The sequence below is a fragment of the Odocoileus virginianus genome, chromosome 27 (assembly GCF_023699985.2).
Source record: "Odocoileus virginianus isolate 20LAN1187 ecotype Illinois chromosome 27, Ovbor_1.2, whole genome shotgun sequence".
NCBI classification, from domain to species: Eukaryota; Metazoa; Chordata; class Mammalia; order Artiodactyla; family Cervidae; genus Odocoileus; species Odocoileus virginianus.
The window spans coordinates 8,506,594-8,532,009 of NC_069700.1; the positions used below are offsets into that span (position 1 = coordinate 8,506,594).

The 25,416-nt window shown below is 48.0% G+C and overlaps 1 protein-coding gene and 1 long non-coding RNA gene across 5 annotated transcripts in view; one reads left to right on the plus strand and one right to left on the minus strand.

Moving 5' to 3' along the window:
- Positions 1–347: 347 nt before the first annotated feature.
- Positions 348–962, minus strand: LOC110149410 (uncharacterized). The gene is made up of 2 exons (XR_002317459.2): positions 871–962; positions 348–601 (listed from the first exon to the last, which is right to left on the minus strand). It is a non-coding gene; the product is annotated as an uncharacterized lncRNA (long non-coding RNA).
- JARID2 (jumonji and AT-rich interaction domain containing 2) overlaps positions 512–25,416 on the plus strand; it is a 230,817-nt gene continuing 205,912 nt past the window's right edge. The window contains exons 1-2 of one of the 4 annotated variants that reach the window (XM_070457079.1): positions 512–612; positions 2,239–2,442. In XM_070457079.1, coding sequence (XP_070313180.1) covers positions 2,398–2,442 — 45 coding nt within the window. In that variant the 5' untranslated portion in view covers positions 512–612; positions 2,239–2,397. Of the gene's footprint in view, positions 613–1,294; positions 1,471–1,684; positions 1,975–2,238; positions 2,443–4,658; positions 4,753–25,416 lie in introns of those variants that run through there. The other 3 variants (XM_070457078.1, XM_070457080.1, XM_070457081.1) reach the window with 3 other exon arrangements.

Sequence of the window (25,416 nt, forward strand, 5' to 3'; positions counted from 1 at the left end):
AGGGCCCAGGGTGGTATGACAGGTCTCTCACCTCCAGTTTGAGACCTTTCTAGACATTCCTCAAACACTTCAAACACTGACTCTTCAAACGCTGCTGTAGATAAAACCTAACGATTATGATACTTCCTACATAAGGAGAATCTAGGGGATGGGAAGGAGAATTGAACGTATAGGAATGAATATGAAGGCGTACTAAATTCCACTTCCCGTTTCTTAAAAGAACTGCCCGAGAGGAGATTCTTTAAAACATCACTACTCTACATTTACGGTGCGAATAAGGAAATTAACAATGCAGACTGGCTAAGAGAGACTTGAAGTAGCTAATAAGGCGAAGGCCGAAGAGAGACACCGGGGCTGCCTCCTTCATTTAGATCAACGATTAAATGAGCACAACAGGGGGCAGAGGCAGGTAGAACGCGGATTCTCGCGTGGCTACCGCGGGTGGTATTCCCGGCACTCGGCGTTCCAGACGCTTCCTCACGGTGTGCGGGTCTGTGTGGCTTGGACTCCATATTCCACTCGTTTCCCCTCAACGTTGTAGCCTCGCTAACAGGCACTCCAGACGCGAGACGCCGGGACCAGCCAAGATCCAGCGCGATATCTTAAAAGACGGTGATGATTTTTTTTTGTTTTTTTTTTTTGGTAGGAGGTGGCGGCCGGGGCTTCCCTTTTGGGGTCCCCCCACCCCCGACTACATCCTCGGCCGCCAGGCCGCGTGCCGCGCCGGGAGGTGGCCTTTCCGCGAGGTGACCTCGGGCTCCCCCCGAGCCCGACCGCAGCACGCTCCGTGTGGAGACGCGAGGCGGTGTCCTGAGGTGACACCGGCTGTGCCGCCGAGGCAGCAGGCGCCGCCGATCAACTAGTTCGCACCGAGGATTCCTCTTGGTGCGTGGCCCAGTTTTCCTCAGGACGGGCTCCAACCCCTAGCCGACACCGCCCCCCGCGCCGCCACGCTCCGAGGCCTTCCCCCGGGACGCGGCGCGTCCCTCCCCCGTCGCTCGGCGCGGGCCGGCGCGCGCGCGCGCGCGATTCCTCGATTCCACAGGCGGTTCGCGCCGCGGGTGGGGGCGGGGCGCGCGGGGAGGGGGCCGGCCGCCGCCGGGGGAGGGGGGCCGCGGCCGGGGGCGGGGGCGGGCCGGCGTGGGGAGTTCCTCGCTCGCGGACCACACGCTCTGCGGGCCAATCCCGAGCCGGCCTCGCTCAGTGTCACACGCGGGACACGTCCAAGCGTTTGTTGGCAGGGCCGGCGAGGGGGGCGGGGGCGGGGAGGTGGGGTGGGGAGTTGAGCGACAGGCTTGCGGGGCAGGCTGGGAACTGTAGTTCCCAGCGCCCATGGCCATAGCCATTTTGTAGTCGAGGGACTACAACTTCCAGAAGATCAAGGGGACCATTCTAAGGTGCCCCGGGAATAGGCGGCTCTCCCCGGGGCCAGGCGTCCTGGGGCACTGGCACCCAGCAGCCCGGCTGCAGGTAGACACGCTGCGTGGCGGGGGCTAGCGTTGTGGCTGCCGAGGGGTGAGCGGCAAGCTGGGGAAAGGGGGTGAGGTGGAGCGACCGAGCGTGCCATGCATTGAGCTAGGGAGCCTCTCTCAATTCCAGTCTTAGGCTCGGCGTGGGAGCGATGCCTGCAGGGTAGCCCGGGAAGGGTTCGTGGAGGCCTCTCGGGTGTCTCGTCGACGGGGCCATGGGGGTCCTGTGGGCTGGGCCAGGGGCGGTCGGCACTGGAGTAGGCGGGCGCCTGGTGGCCCAGCTGTGGGAGTTTTCGGCTGACGTCCGGTGGGGAATTATCCGAGGAGCCCTAACTTGTATAAAAGCAGAGTCCATTTAAAGTTGGGCTGGATAGCCTCTCTCTCATTGGTTAGGGGGCTTGGAAAAAAGAGACTCGGCGAGCCCTCGCTGTGGTGCTGCCGCCGCCGCCGCCGCCGCCGCCGCTGGAGTTGACTCTTCTGCTCGCACTGCTGCTGCAGCACAAACGTGACTTCCAACATTTTTTATTTATCTTTCCCTTTTCTTTTCCAAGATGTAACTACAGCTCAGACACTAAGGACCTTCACGTTTCGCTGATGTAGTTTTTGGAGGAAAAAGGGGGGGGAGTGAAGGGCGTCGGTTTTTTTTTGTGTGTGTGTGTTTCGGGGGAAATTTTCCATTATGAGTGTTTTACTAAAGTGAATTTTTTTTTTGTTTGCTTCGTCTTTGGCTTTTTTTTTTTTCCCTTCCCAATTTCGGATTTATTTCAAGGCGAATCAGGCTTTGGGGAAAGAGGAAGAAAAGTCGGATTACAAGATCAGCCACCACCAACAACAATAAAAACCACCAAGATATTTTTTTGCAAATTTCTGACGGCTTTAAATTCATGAAGCAATTGTCCCCTTTTGCAATCAGCATTTGGATCTCAGAATGAGCAAGGAAAGACCCAAGAGGAATATCATCCAGAAGAAATACGTAAGTGCTCCTAACAACACATCCTTTGACTTGTAGTTTTAAGCAATGGCTGTGAATGTCAAGTTTATAGATAATTCTGCAGCTGAAGGGTTTGAAATACAGCGTCCGATAAGGCTGTTTCTTTCTTTTCTGAAAGAAGGCTTTTCAGGCAAAGTCGTGTCTGCCTAGTTTGGATGAAAAAACAGATTGGTGTAGCGATACCTCCAGTGAATAAATTGACCTCGAATGACACAACCATAATCTAGTTTTAGATGAAAGGCAGGGGATTTTGGTGGAGCCTACTCGGGGAGGTGGGGGCTGCGGTAATATAACTAAACTGCATTCTCGGGCGGATTTGTCCCCATATTGCACTTTGCATGCAAATGAGTCTGTGTTATTATTATTAATGTTATTTGGGAAATCGTGTAACGCGTGTGTGTTGGAAGCCCTTTAAGTTGTAATCGAGGGTCCGATTATGGCGATCTTGTTCCTTGCACTGGCACATCAAATTTAATGTATGTGGTCGTTTTGGCTTATTTGGTTCGCGACATAAACCAGTTGGGAATCATGTTACAGGGAATGCATTTGTTGGGATTGACTTTAATAATGGGACTGGTTTTGTTTAAAAATTCATGGTTTCCAGTTTTAGGGGAAAAAGACATAGAATATAGTTAACGTTTTTAAGTAGGCATGTGAATGTAAATGTAAGTGACTACAATTAATTTCTCCCAGTTAACTGGGCTTCTGAAATTTGGTGATTATTCCGAGATTTAAATGGTTTGGAATAGTTAAATTTGTTTTGTGCATAGTACAGCTACGTTTTGATTGGCATGGGGAGTGTTTTTGTTTTGTGTGTGGTGGCTTTTTTTTTTTTAAGTTTGGGGGGAGGGAGAGGAGAGGGGGGACCGAGGATTAACCAAATATGCACTCTAGTGATCGGTGATTAGCTGCATGCTTTAAATCAAAGAACCCATTAAAAAAAAAAAGGCCGAATGAACACACATTAGGAATAAAGCAGTGTTATAAGAAAGTTTGATTTAACTCGGGTGGACAAATTGGTGTTAATATTTTCCCTTTTTGAGCACTATGATATGTGTAATGGGAGATGACCTTCGGGGCACTGGTTTTGTAAAAAATAGATTTAATGGAAAAGCTGAATACCTCTTCTTGAGGGCTGATCCTAACCTAGACACATAAACTTCAACTATGAAAGAAATGCAAGGTTAAATAATCAAGCCCAACTTAAAACGCTGTTCCCTAAAGAATATAAGAATTAAAATACATCCGCATTGCAGAGGGCTGAGGAGAATGCAAAGGACTAGTTTAAACTCGGGCTGTAGAAACTGCAGGGAGACAAGCTTGCCTGCGAGCGTGGACGCCTTCCCGGGGCACGTCCGATCCGGGTGCAGCCACAAAGCAAAAAGGGGGGTAGAACTTGGACCAGAGCCACCCCCGCTCCCATCCCAGCCCTCGCTAAGTTGGGGAGCGACGTGGGGTGGGATTTTTTGTTCCTGGTGGTCAGCGGATTGTGTCGATTCCGGGCGTCCGGCCGCCTGCCTGCGGCTGGCGGCGGCCGCAGGAGGCAGAGCACGAGTTAACGCTCGGGGAGCGGAGCCTGTGTTCCTGACGTGCTCGAGCCGGTGCGGCAGCGGGGGGGGGGCGTGGGGGTCGCGGCGGGGTGGGCCGGGTCTGGGAGGCCGCGGGCGGCCTGTAGGGGGCGGGCTACGGGCTGCGGGCTCGGGGCGGGTGGGCGGGCGGGAGAACGGATGGGTGGGTGGGGCGCGGGGGCGGTGCGCCCGGTCGGCCTGGGGAGGGGGCGGCGCGGCTCGGCGAGAGGGGCGGGAGCGCGGCGGGGGCGTGGCGGGGAGGGGGCGGGCAGCGCTCGGCTGTGGCGGGCGCCCCCCAGCGCGCGCACGGCCGAGCATGGCGGCGGCGGCGCGGTCGGCTCCCCGCGGCCTGGCCCGCCGGCTCCACTGCGGGCCCGGGAGCAACAGGTTAAGCCGGCTAGACGTCAGCGCGCCCCCTCCCCGCCCCCGGGTTCCTCCCCCGCCTCGCGCCGGCCTCCGCCCCCTTCCTCCGCTCCCCGCGGCTCCGGGTTCCCGGACGCTCAGGCCGGGTTCTGTTGTCATTGTGACGTCACAAAGGGACGGGCCCGGGTGGAACCTTCTCCTCCTCCGTGACGTCAAAAGTCGGGCGGGAGGTTCCAGCGCGGCGGGGCTGCGGGGGCGGAGGGAGCGGTGGTGCGAAGGCGGGGGCTGCCGCGCGGGAGGAGGAGGAGGAGGATGCGATCGGCCTCGGCCTTCCGCCGCGAAGCGCCGCGCTGTCCTCCAGGTGAGCGCAGGGAGCCGCTGGGAGCCTGTGGTCCCCTGGCGAGCGCCCCTGACCCTGCTCTGGTTCCGTTTCGGGGGTGGGCAGCAGGCCGAAGACGCCTCCTGTCTGCGAAAACGTTTTCGCTTCCTCTGTTTCCAGGTCTGCTGACGGCTGTGTCATTATTGCGGTGGTGGTCGTGCTTTCTCAAAGTCAATGCTTTTGCAAAAGCAGGGAAACTTAAGTGGGGCAGCTTGGCTTTGCAGGAGAACAGCGTGATGGGTTTGGCCACCTTGTCAACTTTAAGTCGTGTTGGGGATGTCACGGCAGGATGTGGCGGGGCGATGCTGCACGGCATCAGCTGCTGGTTTTTCTGGAAGCCTTGAAACACCAGAGTGGCACTTATTCGCTATGCCAGCTCTAGGCCTATGGAGTAGTTCATGGGTTGGTGCAGACGGAAGACCACCAGTCATTGGTAGGTGTCCTTTGAAGAGCCCTGGACTGCAAGTCTAAGGTGTCCTGGGCTCAGTTCTTCAGAACGAGTACATGAGAGGCAGGAAATCTAGGTTTATTTACTCTTATGTAAAATAGAAAAAGTAATACATGCTTTTGCCTTTTCACTTTATCAGAGATCGCGTCCGTGAGATGATGTGCGTGGAAGATGTAAAACTGTTCTGTTTCTTTGTAAGATGAAATTATTGAGCTGGTGGAAGGCAGCACATTCCCTACAATTGGTCTCCAAAGCCTTAGATGCCTGCCGCGTTGCCGTTTAGTTTATTGCTTTAGCAAAACAGAGTTTGGGGGTGGGATTGTAGATGGCAAGCTTTGGGAAAAATGATTGTTATATTTCATATTAAATGACGTTTTTGAAAAACTCATAAATTGCAGTGTAATCCTGTCTTAATTGCTGGGCACGATTCCCACTACAGTACCTTAAATAACTGAAAACATTTGCCTTTCAAAGCCCCAGTCCACTTGGACAGTAAAAAGTTACATGTTTTGCTCTATGGGTATTTTATGCCATTCCTGTCACTCCACTGGTTGGTTATTGCTGTCGAGTGTAACAGATAAGATACCTAGACTTCAAAACTATTTGATATTTGATGCTTTATAGAAGGTGTGAGTTTGAAATAGAAATCTTTTGCCACATAAAGATATGATTCATGCAGTTAGCAGGAAAACAAATTACCAGTTTGATTTCTAGGACAGCTCAAGAATTTGTAACACTAGACTGTAAATTTTAGTTATTTAATTTTCTGATTTAAAAGTGCAGTGTGATTGAAAACTGTGGGAAAAGTTTGTGTTACAAGATTCAAAAGCAAAGTGTACTCTAATTGCATAAAATTGTGGAGAGAAAAAGTAGAACTACACCAAAATGTAGGATTTATAAGTTGGTCCCCACCCCCCCCCCCCCCCACCATTTTACACCTAACTGATTTATGGTTCTGGTGTGGGGGGAACGTGCATACCTTATTTAATTGCTGTATTTTTTTTCTTTTTTGAGCTGTTGAGGTGGCTTGCTTTCTTCCTCTTTCTAGTAGTGGAGAAAACCCATTCTCTTTTTCACATAAGTCTCTGGGCAGAAACAGTTTAGCAACAATCACTGTCTGGAGAGATTATGGAAGGAATACTGTTAAGAGTCCGAAGTGTGTTGCTGAAATTTAAAAAAAAAAAATCATCTTTAAAAATAATCCAATTTATGATTACCTGGGTTATTACTTTACTGTAGACAAGTATCTGACTTGTGTGTCCCCCACAGCCGTTGGCCCAGAGGGCCAACTAGAATTACTTGGTGCTTAGATGGTTTCATGGCTGTTTCCTGTCCTAAGAGGTCAGACCAGTTCTTGTTGCTTGGCTGAGGGCTGTTGACTCACTTCCAGATGCCTTGGAAAGAACTCCAGTGTTAATCTTAATATATATCCTGCTCCAAAGGTTATTTAAAATGTCCTCCTTCAGAAAGAAAAAAATTTTTTGGAGTATGTAACCAGTGTCTTTCAGATTTTAAATAGAACCCTTTTCTTTTCAGACATATGGGAAAGTCATGTTAAGCCTAACATTGAAATACTCAATAAAGGCTAAGCTGAACTTTTTTTTTTAGTTTAATGAGAGTTTTATTTAACCTAGTATACTGAACACATGATCATTTTAACATATAATCAATACAAATAGAAATCTATACTAATCTACCTGTTTTTTCATCTTGTGTCTTTGAAACCTAGTATGTTTTTTTGATCCTTACAGGACAGCTCAATTTGGACAAGTCATTGCTTCGTGTGACTGAACATATGAAGCTGTCCTACTGAACAGTCCAGATCTGTGTAACCAGAGCTGTATTTCACGTAGCATGGTGTCTGCGTTGGTGAAAAACATCAAGTCCTACAAAATCGAACAGTAAAAATTACAGGGTTAATGGAAAAATAAGGATGAAACATGTCACTCAAAACATAGGCAACTTTGGTAAAGCGAACCATAATGAGTTAGTAATCTGGATCTGGAAAAATGACATGAAGTGCTCAGGTAGGCAGCTCAGACTCCATAGTGAATTGTAAAAATTAAGAGGTGTTACACTGGCAGTATTTTTATAGAGTACAACTCATGTTGCCAGGGCAGTATGGATGGAAGGATTCTGTTAGCTGTAGGTAGGCATTGTTGGTTTTTGTTTTTTTTTTTTTTTGCCTTATGGGGTTTTTGTGTGTGTGTGAAGATGAACTTTGAGTTTTTTGGTTGATGCACACTTTTCTAGTTCGCTGCAAGTTTTTTTTTTAATTGTAAATGCATGCTGAAGAGATTCTTTAGGTTTATTTTTAAGGTCTTTAGGTTTATTTTAGGGTTTTTAGGTTTATTTTTAAGGTTTGCCCTTGGTCATGCTGGTCTGAGGACCTGACTTTTTAATACTCAGCCATATGTTTTTCAGTCTAAGAAGTTTCATTTTTGGAATTCTGCTTGTGTGGTTCTGATCTTCCTTTTACTGGTCTGTGTCTAAATCTTTCCCAGGATCGTAGCAACAGCTCTTGTACTAACCACCTTCCACCTACCTAGCCTACCCAGTTCTGGCTGAAGGACATCCTGGCTGTGACATCCCTGCATGAAGCTCCCTGCCAATGGGCAGGCCCGGGGAGTGTGTGCCTCTGTCCCCTTTGGCGCTTACCCATATAGAAGGCTTGCCAGGTGCCAGTTGTTTGTTCCCAAATCTGGTTATTCCAGTTAGACCTACTGCAATTTCAGTTAAATATTATATAAACCTTTGAACGAGTGTGACAAAAGAGTTGGTTTCTATGAAAACTTGAAGCTGAATGGGAACCCTTGATAAAAGTGAATTACTGTAAAAACGAGATTGTTAAATTAGATGTGGGCCTGCTATTTAAAAGACTTGGGAGAAATCTGTAAGATTTCGCACCCATTCTGCTTTGCAGGTGGTTCCATTTTAAGAACCAAGCTTCATTTATGGCTGAACTCCCTTCCCAACAAACAAAAAAGCTTGACATGGAGTACCACGAATTCTCAAAATTATCTGTAACAAGAACTTCCCTGGTGGTCCAGCGGTTAAGAATCCCTCTTCTAATGCAGAGGACACTGGTTCGATCTCTGTTTTAGGAACTAAGATCCGGCATGCCTCGAGGCAGCTAAGTTGGGACACCACAGTAGAAGCCTCTGTGATGCAGCTGAGACCTTGCATAGTCAAATAAATAATTAAAGAAAATCTGTAACTAAAAGCATATTTATGTGTTCATTACATTCACTTGTATGTATATATGTATATGCTCAACCTATACACATATATATTAAAGATTTACTGCTTAACAAACTTTACGTTAGCTAACCAACTTATGGTCCCTATCAGCTGTAAGAGTGCTTCCATTATATTTAGCCTTAATCCCTAAATATTAAACTAGACTTCCTTATCTAGTTCATGCCAGGTAGCGCAGATAAAATGTGGGTCTGTTAGAATGGCTCTGCTGAGGTAATTTGTAATACTTTCAGAGTTTGTGTCATTCCCAGGATGGTGGGGGCAGAAAGATGAGTGATTTTACACTTCATTTATGTGGAGTTCAGAAGCTTATATCTTGTAATCCAGCAACTTTAATTACTTTGTCTTCCTTAGGAGATATGGTAAAGGTCTGTTCCATTTCAGATCCTTAAGCCTACCTGTTAATGGAAAGGAGACCTGTTGAACTTCAGTTGTTGCTGTCTGAGTCCATTTCTCTTGCTTCTCTCTGTCTCCCATGTATCTGATCTCTTTGCTCCTCTGACTGCCCGCCCTTGCTCTGCAAACCTTGGTTCCTTTTCCAGGCCCTAGACTTGGTGTTTTGGGTCCCTTGCGTGTCCATAAAGCCTTCTCCACACTTGCTCCTTCATCTCAGACCACTTGCATTCCAGGAGGTGGGAACTTGGATGACTTTGGTCTCCTGTTTTTAAGAAGACAATTTGAGTGCAATTTTTCCTTATCCTTTTAGAGTGTAATTTTTCTTGACTTCTAACAACCCTGTGGCCTTCTGACAGTCTCACATTTTGCAATAAGGGTTTTTCATTCATTTTTGATTCGGAATAAAATTGTCAAAAGTAGAGCTGAACCGGGTCCCGGTTGATTGATCTGCCTGCTCCTGGCCCGTCCTGTCCTCCATCTCTTGCAGGTGGCTTTTGTCTGTTTTCGTTCTCTCGTTCTCTTTGTCAGGATGTGTGGGGTGGGGAGGGGCCCACATTTTGAAGAGGTGGATCCCGTTCCTAAGGGCCAGGTCTTGGGCCCACCTGAATGGGCAGCTGGGTTCCAGCCCTGGGCTCTGTGCTTCTGTTGGGCTTGCTTTCTACTTCGCCTTGTCTGTCTGGCCACAGATTTGACTACTCTTGTGAGGGGGCTTGCCCACGCCTCTTAGGACTTTTTCTGCCATTTGAAGAATTGTACCAGAAGAGCTTGGACTGTAGGAAAACACTAGCATCGTGAGGAGAAGACCCAGTGAGTTCTGAATGACCGCTCACAGGAGAGGAAGAGACTGTTGAGTCCATTTTACAGAGGGAAAACTGAGGTCAGCAGACCCTGGCCAGAGAGTGAAAGGCGGATCTCCTCCCCATATTTTAGTCCAGATGAACTGGAGGTAAAAGGAATGATCAGAGTAGCCCCAGGAGGTGGAGAAAAGGCCGTAAGAGAGGCTCTTGGCAGCCTTTGGAGAGGTTTTTTTACTTGAGAAAGTTGGGGGGAAGTTGAGGCAGTTTTTCAGCCTCTAGTAGGAGTGGATCTGTTCCAAGTGAGTGTTTGTTGTTTTTTTAAACACCAGTTGGTGGAGCTACCCTCTTCTCCCCAGCTGCCTGTCTCCTTAGTCCTGATTGGAAAAAGCCATGACGTCCCAGTTGCCCTGGGGCCCGTCTGGTGCTTGCTCCTTGTTTTATAAGTGCCCCCACCCCATCCTGTCCGGTGCACCTGAAAGCTGACCTGGGCTGTGTTTGCTTGCTCTCCAGGCTTCTGAATTCATTTGGTTTTGCAGGGGCTGTGACAAATAGGCTTCGATGCTTTTTCTGGCAACTTTATTGTTGCCCCTGACTTTTGCTGCTTAGGGGACCACGGGTTGCTGGGGGAAATCATTTGCCCTCACCAGGGTCTGGGCTGGGCAGTCAACAAAGGCTGCCCAGATGTGTTAATGAGGCTGCGTGCGTAATGAGAACATTACATGTAATTACTCACATATTCATAGGATGTATGAAGGCCTTAGAAAGGGGAACCCTACTGACAGTCTTGGGAGCTGATTCTGAGAGCTGGTGCAGCCTAGAAGGCCTAAATTGGATTTTAAGTTCTAATTTTGTAAGTCTGTCAAGCTCCACCACCCATGAAGAGGTAGGCAGTGAGCATTGAAATACTGGCAGCAGTGTTTCGTTACCAGGAGTCCTAGAAGGTCATCATATTTATAGCCACACATTTTGCCCCTTTGTATTCCCTCCATGGCTCTTGTCACGTATTTTCGCCGGTACAACGAGTAGTATTTTTGGGTAGGGTGTGGGGTGGGACTTTTCCACCAAGAGACCCTCTGGTTGATGTGACTGAGTCCCCCAAGGGGAATGTTGGGAGACTTTCTGGCACCCTGTTTTTGTGGCTCTCTTCTTGAATCTGGGTGTTCTTTCTCCATTTTCCCCCCAACCAGAATTTGGGTTAGAGCTTGATCTACAGTGGTTGTGTGTGCTATCTCTCGGTTCTCATTTCTACCAGCTGTTAGAAGTGTTCGGCGCCTGTGGGGGCAGAAACAGGTGCCAGGAGGAAATGAGAAGGGATTAGGGCTGCGCATGTGTTTCTTGCGTTTACTCCCCTCCTGGTTTGCAGGAGGGGCGCCGCGTGAATGCTTCCTCTGTTCAGCAGCAGTTGGCCGTCGACCTTCTTTGGACTCGGCGTCTTCTCTGCTTTGTGTCCATGCCTCATGGCTTGTATGTGGGCTTAGGGAGCTCAGCGCCTCAGATTGTGAGGGGCTTGTTCTGAATGTGTAGGGCACCTCTGTGGTAGTGGACAAGATTGGGAGTAGGAGCTGAGCCCAGGGTTGAGCCCTGTGTTGCGCTGGCTGTGTGACCTGGGACAAGCCACAGAACCTCGCTGAGCTGCTTCCTCCCCCGGAAAACGTGTTCCATGCGCCTCACAGACTTGTGGCTGGGAGGGTCAGTGAGATTTTTGATGTGAAAGCACTTTGTAAACTGCATACAATGCACAAATGCTCAAGAAGGTATGATTACACAGTTGGAAATCACCAACCTAGAGATAGGAGGCCTGTCAGCAGCCTTCCAGGCTGACTCAGAAATGAATAAATCAGATGAATTCTCTGCCTCTTAACAAGCCAAATGAAGAGCAACAGATACTCTAAAGTCCATTTTGGAATATAGAACAAAGCTTTAAAGATTAGGAGGTGATTATATTCAGTATCTTGTAATAAACCTGTAATGAAAAGGAATCTGAATAAAAACATGTAAAAGATGTGTAACATAGTCACTGCTGCCCACCTGAGATAGCACAGTGCTGCTGTGCACGTGAGACTCACGCCGTACAAGCAGACGGTGGTGTGATCTCCTCCCGCCCCCTCTCTGCTGGGCGGACCTCTTCTGTGTTGTCCAGCACCTGATTTCTGAACCTGACTGGTGGTGGCCTTAGAGTGACAGGTTGAGGACTCAGATTAGAGCAGCACTGAAGCTTCCCACAGAGGTGTTCAGTGTTCCTTGAACGTGAACATTGACTCCTTCAGTGCATCAAGTCTCAGCTAAGTTTGTCCTCGGCGCAGCATACAAAGCCCTTGCTCTGCCTTGCGCTTGGGCTCCCCTTTCCACCGCAGCTGACCCAGCCTCCTGATCTTTGCACATCCTGGTTCCTCAGCTTGCTTTGGGGCCGATTGTCTACCCGGTCCCGCCGAGCCTCCCCTGACCTCTCTGTGACCTGATGGGACAGCCTGCCACTGTCTTCCTCCCATCAGGCAGAGCCAAGCCTCCTTCCTGTGAGCCTGCCTCCTCACAACTACCTCTCTGAAATTAGTGTTTGTATGTATCTCACCCTGTTAATCCCACATGAGTAGAGGCTGAATTTTCTGTCATCACACAGTTTAGGAAATATTTGCTGAGTATTTAAAGTCCTATCCAGTAGTGGGAGGGAATTGGTAAGGATCGAGTGGAAAAAGGTGAGCTTGCACTAATCAGAATTTCACAGCTGAGGGAAAAACAGGTGTCTAGGAACAAAGGTTGCACATTTTACCAGTGACACCGCCAGGGCATGAAACCCAGCCCCTGCTAACAGTGGAAGGCCATCTGGGGATACTGCCTTTGGACCCATTTTTCCGAGATACGTTCTCCTGCCAGGTGTATCCTCAATTATCCATGATAACTGCAGTCATTGATTCATTTTCATGGGAAAACAAAATCTAGATGTAATCCCCATACGTACTTGGGCCTTTAATGTTTGCCCCTGTTTGAAAATGATTATATTGTCCTAGAAGTCATTCATTGCAAACAACACAAAGGTAAAATCTGTTGCAGTCACCTACGGGGTGTTCCTGCACTTGTACAGATGTCGTTTTACATATGTGGGCTCTTACTCTTAAATGATAGTCTCTTCTAGGCTCTTTACATTTATATATCATTTCAGTTACCGAAAGAGGACTCTGCATCATCACTGTTTTAAAATTGCTTGCTTTTGGTTGCGCTGGGTCGTTGTTACTGTGCTTGGGCTTTCTCTTGTTGGGGGTGAGCAGGGCTACTTGTTGCAGAGCGCGGGCTCTAGGGTGCATGGGTTTCAGTAGTTGCCACACGCTGGCTAATAGTTGTGGCCCATGGACTTAGTTGCCTTGAGGCATGTGGGGTCTTCGTGGACCCAGGGATGGGACCCGTGTCCCCTATGTTGGCACGTGGATTCTTATCCACGGCACCACCAGGAAAGTCCCCTGCCCTGCTTTCCAGTAGCTGCTGGGCACCTGGTCGGTCTGTACCACAGTTTTCTTGTCCCGCCTGTTCTTGAGGGCTTTTGCACACAGTCTGGGGGCCGCTGTCCACAGTGCTGTGTGCAGGGTGCTTTGCCTGTATCTTTTTGCACCTTGATTCCAACTTCCTCAAAGTGAAATGGCCACTTTGTGTTACCAGTGTGTATGTTCAGGTCCCTCTTAAGGGCTGTTTTCTGAGAGAAAGGCTGCTCTAATTTACGGCCCCTCAGGTAGTGCCAGTGGGTTTGTTTGTTTGTTGTCTGCTTTTAAAAACCAATACAGGCACTTGTAACAAGTAGTAAAGATGTCAGTTGGGTTTTATTTAAGTTTCTGTTTTCTTTCCTTGTCCTCTCTCAGGGCATTAGAACTAAATGAGATGAGATATGGGGAAGCACTTTGTAAAACAAAATTGCTCCGAGAACACAACATGTTATTAGTTAGGATGACTGTAGCTGTGAAGGGAGAAGGGTCTGTAGGATTGTTCAATTACATATTTCTCATTTATGAAATGGTTCTTTTGTGAGAGCGTGATGTAACTTTAAAATGACCTGGAATCCCATTATTTTTACAAGTGATTTCAGCCTTGTTTGGGAGGTGGGCTTTGTATGGTTACAAAGGTCCCATTGGGCTCTGGCTTGAAAGAATATTTAGTTAACTACAGCCGGTATATTCCGGCTGCTTACCAGGCTCTCAGCCTGTAGTCGTTGTCTTTGTGAACCCATGGACTGTAGCCCCCCAGGCTCCTCTGTCCATGGGTTCTCCAGGCAAGAAGACTGGAGCAGCTAGCCATTGCCTTCTCCAGGGGATCTCCCCATCCCAGGAACCTGTGTGTGGCTCTTGCGCCTCCCGCATTGCCGATGGCTTCTTTATCACTGAGCCACCAGGGAAGCCCCTGGCTCTCCTAGGGTTAGAGAATAGGACATTCCTCATCCTTAGAGGATTTACGGTTCAGCAGGGATGGCATCCTGCATCCATGCCAGGGGTGCCAGACTCCGGAAGGAGAACTGGTGGGTCTGGGTTAGTCGCTCCCCCTCAGTCTCAGTTCCTTCCTGCGTAAAATGGGGAGGCTCACACCTTCATTTATTGGCCTCTCAAGGTCATTTTGGGGGAGGGATGTTAACAGTCGGATGTGAAGTGTTATAAACTGTAGCTATCTAGATCAGATTATTCTTATTTTAGGTCCCACAGGTCTTTGTGGCTGTAATTCTCTAGCCTCAAGGTTGAAGAGGGAACACCATGTTTCTGGGTCATCCTTGCTGATTTCAGCTTGTCCGGGTTGTCTGAGAAAGAAGATAGAAATGAAAATAACATAGGTGCTTTTCCTTTCAATTTACGATAAAATACAGTGTGATGATTTTTATGGCAGATGCAGTTGTTGATTGTTCTGATGCTGGCTTTTTATCGATCTCCCTCCCCCCCATGTGAGAATGAGGTGGTATCCCAGAACTGCTAAGAAGTAGCATTTAAGAGTACTTTTGGGTGGACTTCTTTGCCTTCTTTATCATTCTTCAGTAAAGACGTCCCTTTAGAGATTAGTTAGGACTTAGATGTTTATTGTTTTTACCTCAATTGCCTCTTCCGTCCTTCTGCACAGAGCACGAATGCACTGTGTGTTTATTTTCAGCTTGTTAATAGTGTCTTGGTGTTGGAGGGGGTAAGAGGCAGCGTGATGGGGCTGAGCCGTGGCCTGGAGTCCCAGGTGAGTGTAGCACGTGACTCCTACCTGCTGTGGGGACCGACTCCCCATGCTGGTCCTCCACTCATACCACCTTACTCCTTTCCAGCCTGATCACCCTAAGTGGCGAAGGGGTCTGATAGGTGCCAAATGGGCAGTCACCCTGGTTTCTTTTTTTTAAGTTTTTATTTATATTTTCATTTGGCATATTAGTGTGTAAAAATGATAAGACACTTGGTGTTGCTCAGTAAAGACCTCATTCCTGATTATTACGTGGCTTTTGTCTTTGACATTTGATTCCATTCACTCTGCAGCCTTTTCACTAGGACTTGAGTTGGTGACAATTTTTTGAGAGGGGTGTTTTTTTGATATAGTTACTTCTGTATGCTGCACCTCGTTCCGAAAAGGATTCAAGGCCATAGTGAGCAGTCATCCCAGGAGCGAACAGTTTTTTCTTTGACCCGAGTGTATTCACTTTCTGAATGCCCAGAGTGACAGCCAGATTAAAATAATGGGCAGCGAGCACTAGTCTGCAGCCCAGCAGTGTTTGGACTGAGTGGCTTTTTGTTTTAGCTCTGTAAACTTGACCTAAAAGTTTAGGTAAAGGTGAGGTTTGTTAAGTAATACCGGTATTGACACCCTGACAGAATTTTTGATGTGGAGGAATTTTAAAGTTCTTTAAAGAAGTTTAAAGTTTAAAAAAGAATTTTGAAGTAATCCCCAGTGGTGAGCACATCCTTGAATAGCCGAGATCAGATTTCCGTTTTAAATGCCAATGCAGTTCAGTATCACCTTTTCCCACCGTACATGGTGCCAGGGAGAGTCTGGATCTAATAAATGAACTTTTCTTGGGGTAGCAGTTGGTAGATGTGAGTGACTACATGATTCTGTTCTGTGTCTTTAACAATGTTTGAAGAGTCTCATTCTGTATCATAATCCTCAAAACTGCTGTTAGGATTCCAAACCATTGTGGTTTAAACTTTGCTGGAATCTGAAAGGTGGCGGACGGAGTGAAAGGAAACCTCCTCTAAGTGAAGAACACTTTAGACTTGCCTGTTTGTCCCAGACTCTGGGTGTATCTTAGCCACAGGCCATGTCTCCTGGTGGAAGAAGGTGGGGGATACTTACTTGTTTCTTTCTCCTGGACGGTTTCCCCCCGCCCCAGCTCAGTATAAACACCATCATTTAGTCCTGCAGAAACTCCTAATACAAATATGGACTTGCAAAGCCCAGAGAAGCACACGGAGAAGTGCACTCTTTTCTACTTGTGATAAATAAAAACTAATATTGCCATAAAAATGGGTTTTCTTTTGAATCTGGTAAGCTTGGAAGCACTGGGAGGTGGGAAGGACAGGTCTGACTTGGAAATCTGAAGCTGAAAAGTGTGTATGTGGTTTTTTTTTTCCTAACTCCACTTCCTGCTCCAATTATATGAAGTGCTTGCTACCCAGACACTAACATAGCCCCAAATGAAACAGACTTGCTACTTTTTTTTTCCTTTCCGTCTAACATGAGACTTGCTGAAGTTGTCATGTTATTTCCTTCCAGAATTTATTGGAGCACTAGGCAAAGCCTCTTGGGAGTATAAATAATGATGATTGTAAAGAACAGTCAGTTTACCAAGGAAGGCCTTTATCTTTGACTTGCAAAAGCTTTTACAGCTGAACATTGTTTGCTTACAGTTGTTTAATACAAATGAAGACCTTAATGGTACCTATTGTAAGAGGAGTTCTTTTACTGTATTTGTACACGGAGGTCATCTCAATAAAGAGCAGAACCTCTCGCTCAGTCCTAACTGCCTGTTTGTCCAGATTGGCGTTGTTGACTGTCCAGGGAAGCCTGGATGGCACTTCGTGGCTGCCTTTTTCCTCCTGTCCACCGCGCAGAGCCCTCCCTGCTGAGTGTGAAAAGATTTCTAAGGCTGACAAAGTGATTCTGAATGTGCTTTTAGAGTCTCTCCTCTAACTGCTTCCTTCCCCATTTCCGAATCCAAAGATGGTTTTAAAACGAACGGGACTAGTCTAAGTAGGCACTGACATCGGATAAATATACTTAAATGGTAGGCTGTCATGCTCTTAATTAAAGCCCACAACATAGCTGCAGGGAAATAGGAAGACTGCAGTTGCACTTTTTATTTTCGGGGAGATTAAAGTTACCCCTCATCACACTTTTCAGTCTTAACTACAGAGTGTATATATATGCTTGGCATACATTGCTGTCCTTGGCTGCCGCATCTTTAGCAAAGTGTCAGCCCCTTTTAGCCTTTCTTTTTAGAAACTCTCATATCCCCAACTTATTCCAGTTCTTTTGGCAGTTCTTCAGCTGTGTTTCTTTTGGCGTTCCACTGGTGGTTCAAGACGAAAGGCATCCGAGGCATCTCAGTCTTCCCTGAGTGATCTTGGATGTGAATGTGATTTTTTTTTTTTCCTCCCCCTCTTAAACAGTTCAGTAGTTTTTAGTATATTCAGAGTTGTGCAGCCATCACTGCGATCAGTTTTAGAACCTTTTCATCACCCTCAAAGAGAAACTCCATACCCACTGGCAGGCGCTCCATATCTCATCCCAGTTTTTCCAGTCTCTGGCAACTACTAATCCACTTTCTGTCTCAGTAAATTTGCCTATTCTTGACACTTTATGTAAATGGAATCAAACAGGATATAGCCTTTTGTGACTGGCTTCTTTGACTTGGCATGATGTTTTCGAGGTTCCTTCACATTGTAGTGTGTATCCATAAAAAGGACTCAATTCCTTTTTTTATGGCTGAATAATACTTCATTTATTTACTGCTCTTTGACCTACGAAGCTGTTCATCTCAGCCTGCGTCCATGCACCTCTTGTGTTCTGTTCAGCAGAGGGCTGCGTGGGTGCCTTGCCTTTTTGGGATGTGGTTCTCACTTTCCTCCCTGCCTGATTGCCACTCTTCACTGTGTGTGGGTGCCCAACGGGAGTCTCACTACCTCTCCCCCTTTGCAAGCTCCCTTAGGCATGAGAAAGTGGTGGGGCTTGGAATTTCATCATAGGTTGATTGGCTTTCTGTGGGTGCTCAGCTGTTTGGGGTTGTTGTTTTGGCCTTCAGGTGAATTTCTGCATGGCATTTACCACGTGGTTTTGGGAGGCGCCAGGACTTAAAAACCTTGGCTCCTCCCTGGGAGCCAGGAAGGACTGAGGGGTTGTTTTCCTGCATCACCTTTGGTTTTTTACTTTGTTGTGGTTGCTGATGTCGACATTCTTTGCTGAAAGGTACAGAAAAGAGAGCTACTATCTGCCTAGAAGTTCCCCTGATTTTCATGCTCCTTCCAAGCTTAGTTTTCCCTAAACAAAAAAATGCTTAAAAAATCAGAAAAGTCTCTCAGCAAAGTTGTTTAAGAACTGGGAGTTCTTTTAAGGAAGATGGGTGGTGCCATGTTTTGATAATTCTGATTTCCCACCGCCCGCCCCCCCCAGATTTATTTTTCCCACATTGCTGTGAAATAAAGATGAGATCAGCTTCCTACTTGAGTCAGGCAATTTTTACTCACATTCAAGTGCTCATCAAAAGGATGAGGCGATAGAGAGAATGGTGGGGACTGAGAACCCCATGACCCAAGGGTGCTGGACGCCTTTGGTGGACTTGGAGGATTCTAGTTCTCTGGAAGTGATGGCGATTTGGGGTGGGTGTCTGTGTCTTTCCTGGAGGTTCCTGGTAAGAGGAAGACCAGCATGTTAGTTTGGGGATCTTATTTATCACATACTCCTCAAGTTCAGTGTCAAAAAAATTCCTTAATAACGGCATTAATCATGCTTTTTCACACTCCCTGGTTTTTCTGGTACAACTCTCAGTTCCAGATTGACTCTTGTGCTCCGGTCATCGATGTTACCTAAAGGGCAGAAGGCTGTATTCACTGTTTTCTCTGTAGTGGCTCAATAACGAAGAATTTGCCAGGTAAGACACTCACCCACCTCACTTTAGAAAGTAGGTGTGAGTGTGTGTATGTGCATGGATATCTAAAAAGGAGTTTTTTTTTTAAACTTTGCATTGTTGAACTGGAAATCTGTGTTCTGTTCTGCCAGCCTGCCTTTGTGCGTTGTACCTATAACCTATGTACCTATAACCACTTGTGCCATTTCTAAAGCAAATGCCACCTCCCTCCTCCTAAAATTGCTTATTAGAGCTAATTTTACGAATTGAGTTAGAACTGCCCTATAATATAATGCAGAATATTTCCCAATAATGCCTAGGTTAACAATGATCGTCTTGCTGTATTGTGCAAAAAAGGCTTCTGTTCAGACCCAGCTGGGTTTCAGGCTTAATTCATTGCTCTATGGTGGGATCACCACAGCTGCTGTGGGGCCTTTACAAATGCAAAAAAGCTGTCAGTGTTTGTTTCATCAGCTGCATAAGTGATGAGGCCAAGTTGAGGAATCCATTCCAGTGCGCAGTGTGCAGGCTGTAGCCATTATTGTTTACAGAATTAGTGTGTTGGAGCTTTAAAATAGTTGGCACCTCGACTGTCCTTTAAAAGCACAAGACTAAGGACAGGACCAGTTGGTTGTCCTTGTAATGTTGGCCGGATCCAGCCCAGCCCCTATCTTGGACAGTTGCTTGCTCCGGGCTGTGCTGTGGGATTGACCGTCTTTTGCACAAGGTGGGGGTGGCTGAATACACGTCCATTTAATTCTGCCTCTCAAACTTAGGTTTCTATTCTAGTTTTTTTTCCCCTCATTATTTTAGTGTTTTTTTTTTTCTTGTTATTTTAGTGCAGTCGTGTCTGACTCTTTATGTCCCCATGGACTGTAGCCCACCAGGCTCCTCTGTCCTTGGGATTTCCCAAGCAAGAATGCTGGAGTGGGTTGCCGTTTCCCTTCTCCAGGGGATCTTCTCCACTCATGGATTGAACTCAGGTCTCCTCCTGCATTGCAGCCTGTTCTTTACCGTCTGAGTCAGCAGGGACGCCCACCTGTCACCGTCCATAGTCGTAATTGAATTTTAAATACTTAGTAATCCTCCTAGCTCCAGAGAGGTGTTGGACCGTCTGCTGGGACCTCAGGTATCCCTGCAGTAATGTTCCGTCCAGCTCTGTGGGACTCCTTTTGTGAAATGATACTGCTTTGGGAGTTACTCTCATCTCTCCGTGGATTCCGCAGTGAAGGCTACGTCTTGGCTGCAGAAGGAGCTACCGGACAGGTCACTTTGCAGCCAACTGGGGGGTATCCTCAGTGGATGCTGACCCCCTTCCCCAGGGAGCTGGCATAGCCACGGCAATACCGCCAGTCGCTTTTGGGACCCGTGCCCGTGGTATTTCACAGGATAGTGTAGAATCGTCCCTTTCATTTTTATCTGATTGATTTTTGGTTCCCTTCTCGGTTCAGGGGTCTGTCTGAAAGTCATGCCTCGTGAAGTTGGAAGGCAGCACTGATGGTGGCCAGTCTGTACAGGTTTTCAAAGTGGAGCTTGTCAGGCCTCCGAGCCAGCGGGGATGACTAGTGGTGCTCCCTCCTCCCAGCTGGAAAGGTCCCAGAGTGCCCTCCCGCATTCATAAAAAGATGGCGTGAGGCTCAGGGCCTTCAAATTAAAGGTCGGTACTGCTCAGCTTTATCTCAAGTAACTGTCACTTGTGTTCTCCCTCACTCCTTTAAGTCTCTCCGTTTTTCCCCGCGGGGCGTCTGGAGCCGGGAGGACAAATGGGTTGGAGGAGTTCCATGTGGCGTTTGTGCTGGTGAAGCAGTTTGAGGATCCTGGTTTGTCCTCTGTTGAAGGGAGCGCTCTCGAGGGGGAGAGGGTGGTCTCAGACAAGCACGTTTTAACTCTTAGAGTGAACTTCCGTAAGAGAACACGTAAAACATCCGTCTAGAGTTTTTTTTAATATTTATTTGGCTGCATCAGGTCTCAGTTGGAGCTCATGGACTTCAGTAATTGCATAGGCTTAGTTGCTTCATGGCATGGGGGATCTTAGTTCCCCGACTAGGGATCAAACCCATGTCTCTTGGATTGCAAGGCGAATTCTCAACAAGTAAACCACCAGGGAAGTCTCTGTCTAGATTTTTTTTTTTTTAAACTTTCTTTTAAAGCCCCTCTCACTGACCGTGACACTCACCCTGTAACAGGAGTGGTGAGAAGGAAAATAGTCAACAGTGAGTTCCACTCCCCTGCCCCTGGGGGAGAAAACCACCCCGAGGGGCGTCCTGGGCCTTGTTCCTGCTTGGCTGCCCTTCAGGGACCGCACTGGCCCACCTGTTTCTCCTGGCTAGGGCAGGTGGTGTGTGTTTTGGCTTTAGGAGTCTCTTATCAAAGCCCCTTCTGCTTTTATTATCTTTGTGAGGCAGAAACGTGTCCTTGTGTTGGTTTGTTTTATACTGCATTCTCTCTGAAAAGTTTTGTGAATATGTATCTGACTAAGTGTGTGTGTGTATGTGTGTGTATGCATGTCTTTAGTGAACATTTAGTCATCTCACCATTCCTGGAGACCTCAGGTAAACTGCTCTAAATGCCACCCTGCTTCATACCAGCTGAGTCTCCTGGGAGATCACCGGGCCTCGGTGTTCCGCGCTGTGAGATAGGTTGCAGGTGCCTCCCTGCAGGAAGACAAGGTGTGACTGCCTCCCTTCTGCCTGCACACCAGTGTTTCTCTCTAATGCTGACACGCTACAACCTGCTGGATGGGAGATAGATCAATTGTTCTCCTTTGACTTTGGGGGAGTGGTGGTGAGGTCAACACACAGCCTGAGCTTTCTGCAGTGTCATTCTCCTGACCTCGGCACCGCCCAGCCTTACACACACACCCCACCTCAGCCTCACACACACACACACACACACACACACACACACACACCACCCCAGCCTTACACACACAAACTCGGCACCGCCCAGCTTTACACACACACACACACACACACACACACACACACACACTCGGCACCGCCCAGCCTTACACACACACACCCCACCCCAGCCTTACACACACACACTCGGCACCGCCCAGCCTTACACACACACACCCCACCCCAGCCTTACACACACACACTCGGCACCGCCCAGCCTTACACACACACACCCCACCCCAGCCTTACACACACACACTTGGCACCGCCCAGCCTTACACACACACAAACACACACCACCCCAGCCTTACACACACAAACTTGGCACCGCCCAGCTTTACACACACACACACACACAAACTCGGCACCGCCCAGCTTTACACACACACACACACACACACACACACAAACTCGGCACCGCCCAGCCTTACACACTCACACACACACCCACCCACCCACCCACCCACCCACTTTAGGCGAGCAGCTTACTAGCACGAGATACAGAATCCAGTGCCTTTCTTTTCTCATGTAAAGGTTCAGAGATCTGTTTGAGGGGAAGCACAAGACCCGAGGATGCCAGCCGTTGGGAATGGAGCGTCTGATTCCTAACCAGCTGGCTGTAGGTGCCGAGGAGGGAACGCTGTCTGTGCCCTGGTGGGCGTCAGCTGTGAAATTGTCCAGGTAGAATGTCGTTCTTGGACTCAGGCTTCAAATGATAAGATGCAGAGGGACTCGGAATACTCAGCACGGGGTGAGCCAAGTCTGGTGAGTTTTCTGGTTGGTTGTTTCAGCTCCTGCTGTTGAGAGTCTTTTGGGGAGCCATGTTTCACTGGCTCTCCTGCCTTCAGAAGTCCACTGTGATACAGGAGTGAGATTTCTCTGTGGTTTCATCACTTGAGAACAGTACAAGGCCTCGCGGCTGTTCGTCTGACGGTTCTTTGTTCCTGTCTGCCACCTGGATGGGCCTGGAGGTTGCTGGGCTGCGTGCAGGCGGATCCCCAGGGGTCTGTGTTTTACCTGCATTCCGAGGGTGTGGCCGTGTTACTTGGGGCCCTGGAAATAAGTCCTGTTTATCCGAGGGGTCACGTGAGGAAAGCGGTTGCGTGAGTGCATTCACACGGCCTCCCAGAATTTTGCCAGTTCAGAGCTCCTCCCTCCTGGCCCCAGAGCCCTAGAGGAGGGGAGGTTAGTCCTATATTCTCTTCAGTATAAATGGGGGGAAGTTGGACCCCTCCCTGCCCCCGAGGGTGGGTGGAAGTGAAAGCCTTGCTTGTGAAACTGTTTAACTGCTCCCTGGCCCCTGTGCTGAGGGGTGGTGCCGCCACTTTACCCTCTGGAAAGCCCAGACCCATCCCCTGAAGCAGAGATTTCATCCAAAACCTCCAGACACGCTCAGGTGACCTGAATTAGCTTTTTGAAAGGGCACAGCTAGGGTTTCATACATGAGGGCTTATAGCAGCACAACCAAAAGGCTCATCAGCTTTGAACTCTGCTGCTGACCAGGGTTATCTTGCTGCCACTAATAGAAACGAAAAAGTTCACTTGCCAAAGTGACTGTCCCAGGAATGCAGCCTCTCTCTGGGCTTCTGTGGTCGGAGGAAAACTGTTGCTACCTCCCCGTTCCACTTCTTGCTGTCATCCAGCAGTGGCGGGACTGCTGGGGGGAGGCCGGGCGAGGAGGGGGTGAGAGAAAGCACCGCTGAGCAGTGGTTGTGCAGGATGTGTCTGGAAAGGCCCCTGGCTTTAGAAAGGGGGTAACGTGGGAGGGGGTGACAGTCACTGAAGCATGACACGCCTCCAGAGGCCCCGGGACTTCCAACAAGAAAAGGGAGCTTTCTGCTGATTGTATGCACACAGCACACACACACATCTTCCTCTCCTCCGCCCGTCCCCCCGCTGGTTTGGGAATCTCCCAGTCAGACATTTTTAACATGGGAGCTCTTCTTCCTGGCTCTAGTTGGCAGGATGCTCACAACGCAGCTGCAAAGAATTTGCTTCTCCTTTTCACAGCATCTCACATTGAAAAGTAGTCATGGGACTAGAAAACAAAAACCAGAGAGGTTTTCAGAAGTGGAAGCCAAGTTTAATTAAAGTCAAGGAAGTTGGGGCTCTGTAACTTTTTTGTGAAGTCTCTTCAATCAGGCCTGTGCCCCAGGCAGCCAAGGTGGAAAGTGCCCAGTGGCTGCTCCCAGTTGGGAAGTGGAAGGCCTCCTTGTCTGACCCTTGCTTGGGGAACCTCATAGAGCAGGGTTTATCACAAGATGTGTGACCCGCCACCTCTTGGTGGCCCCTTTATTAGGTGCCTGCCGCTGCCTCCTCGGGGGAAGAAAACCCTTCAGGGGGCTTCGTTCTCCTCACGCGGTCTGAATCTCCTGCTTCACCCCCAGGCCTGGACCAAGCCTCTGGGCCCAGAACTTCTCAAGAGCAAGAGTTTCTGACCTGATAGCGGCCTTCTCACATTGGCTTTTTACTTTCGGTGTCCTTTGGAGGCACCCCTCAGCACTTTCTTGGGTGATGGGTCATGTACTTGGTCTTGGAGGTTTTGCACATACTGACCAGGGCGTTTGCGAGGAAACCCTCCCTGCTGTCTGCAGTGCTGACTGTAGAGATGGGATGGAGCCCAGGCAGGGTCCAGAAGCCAGCTGTGGCCAAGTCACACCTGGCTTGTCAGCGGGAAGGAAACTGAGAACCAGCCTCACAGATTGAAGAGGCACATTTAGTATTTGGTGACAGGGCTTTAACTTGAGTTTGCCTGGAAACTGTTGTGCTCTATTTCTGAGTAGTTACCTAGAAGTTCTGTAATTGTGTGTTTTATTTTTTTAAAGATTTTTTTTTTTGATGTGGATCAATTTTTAAAGTCTTTATTGAATTTGTTACAATAGTGCTGCTTTTTGTTTGTTTTGGGCTATGAGGCATGTGGAATCTTAGCTCTCTGACTGGGAATCTGACCTACAACACCCTCTGCATTGGAAGGCATAGTCTTACTAATTACTAGACCACCAGGGTATTTTTATTTAAAAATATTTTTACTTTTAAAATTTTTATTGAAAATTAATATTTTAAAACTTTTTATTAAAAATTTTTTGAAGATAAGGAGTTGGCACTGGCTAGCTCTGTCAGAGCATGAGACTTTATTAAAGACACAAGGGATTGTATCTTAAAAAGTACAAGGAATCACATACAAAAGGAACATACTTGTGTTTTTCTGTAGATTCTAGCACTTTTCTTCCAGCTGAGGGAATGACGTACTCAGGCTCTCTCGGGTGTTTTCGTGCATTTGATCCTAACCATTTCTTAGGCATTCTGACAGTCTTCTCTTGTTTTATCGGTGTAGAATTGTTGCCTGCAAGGCTGAGGACTTGACAGTGACTGTGTTGTAGAGGTGCTGGGCTCTGGTTTGGGGTTTCGCTCTGCCTGGAAAAGCGGTGGGACTTTGTCCAGTTAAGTCTTCCTTAGCTGAGAAGTCGTAGTGCATGGTGGAACATTGTAACTTCAGATCTTCCTACACACTTGTAGTCCGACTTCCCTTTCACCTTATTCAGCTTTAATTTTGCAAATATTTATTATCTACTTTGTGTTATTTGTCCAGTTGTGTCTTTTATACTCTTGTGGCAGAGATGGATGTGGGAGTCAATCCAGGATTGAGACCACATAAGGTTCCAGGAGGTTTTCGGCCATTGCACGCCCATCACACAGGGATCTAGTTACAAGGCAGCTTCTCATCCAGTGGGGGTGTGGTGGGGCCGGAGATGCTGCCTGGCTTGCAGGCTCTCAGCGGATGGCCCT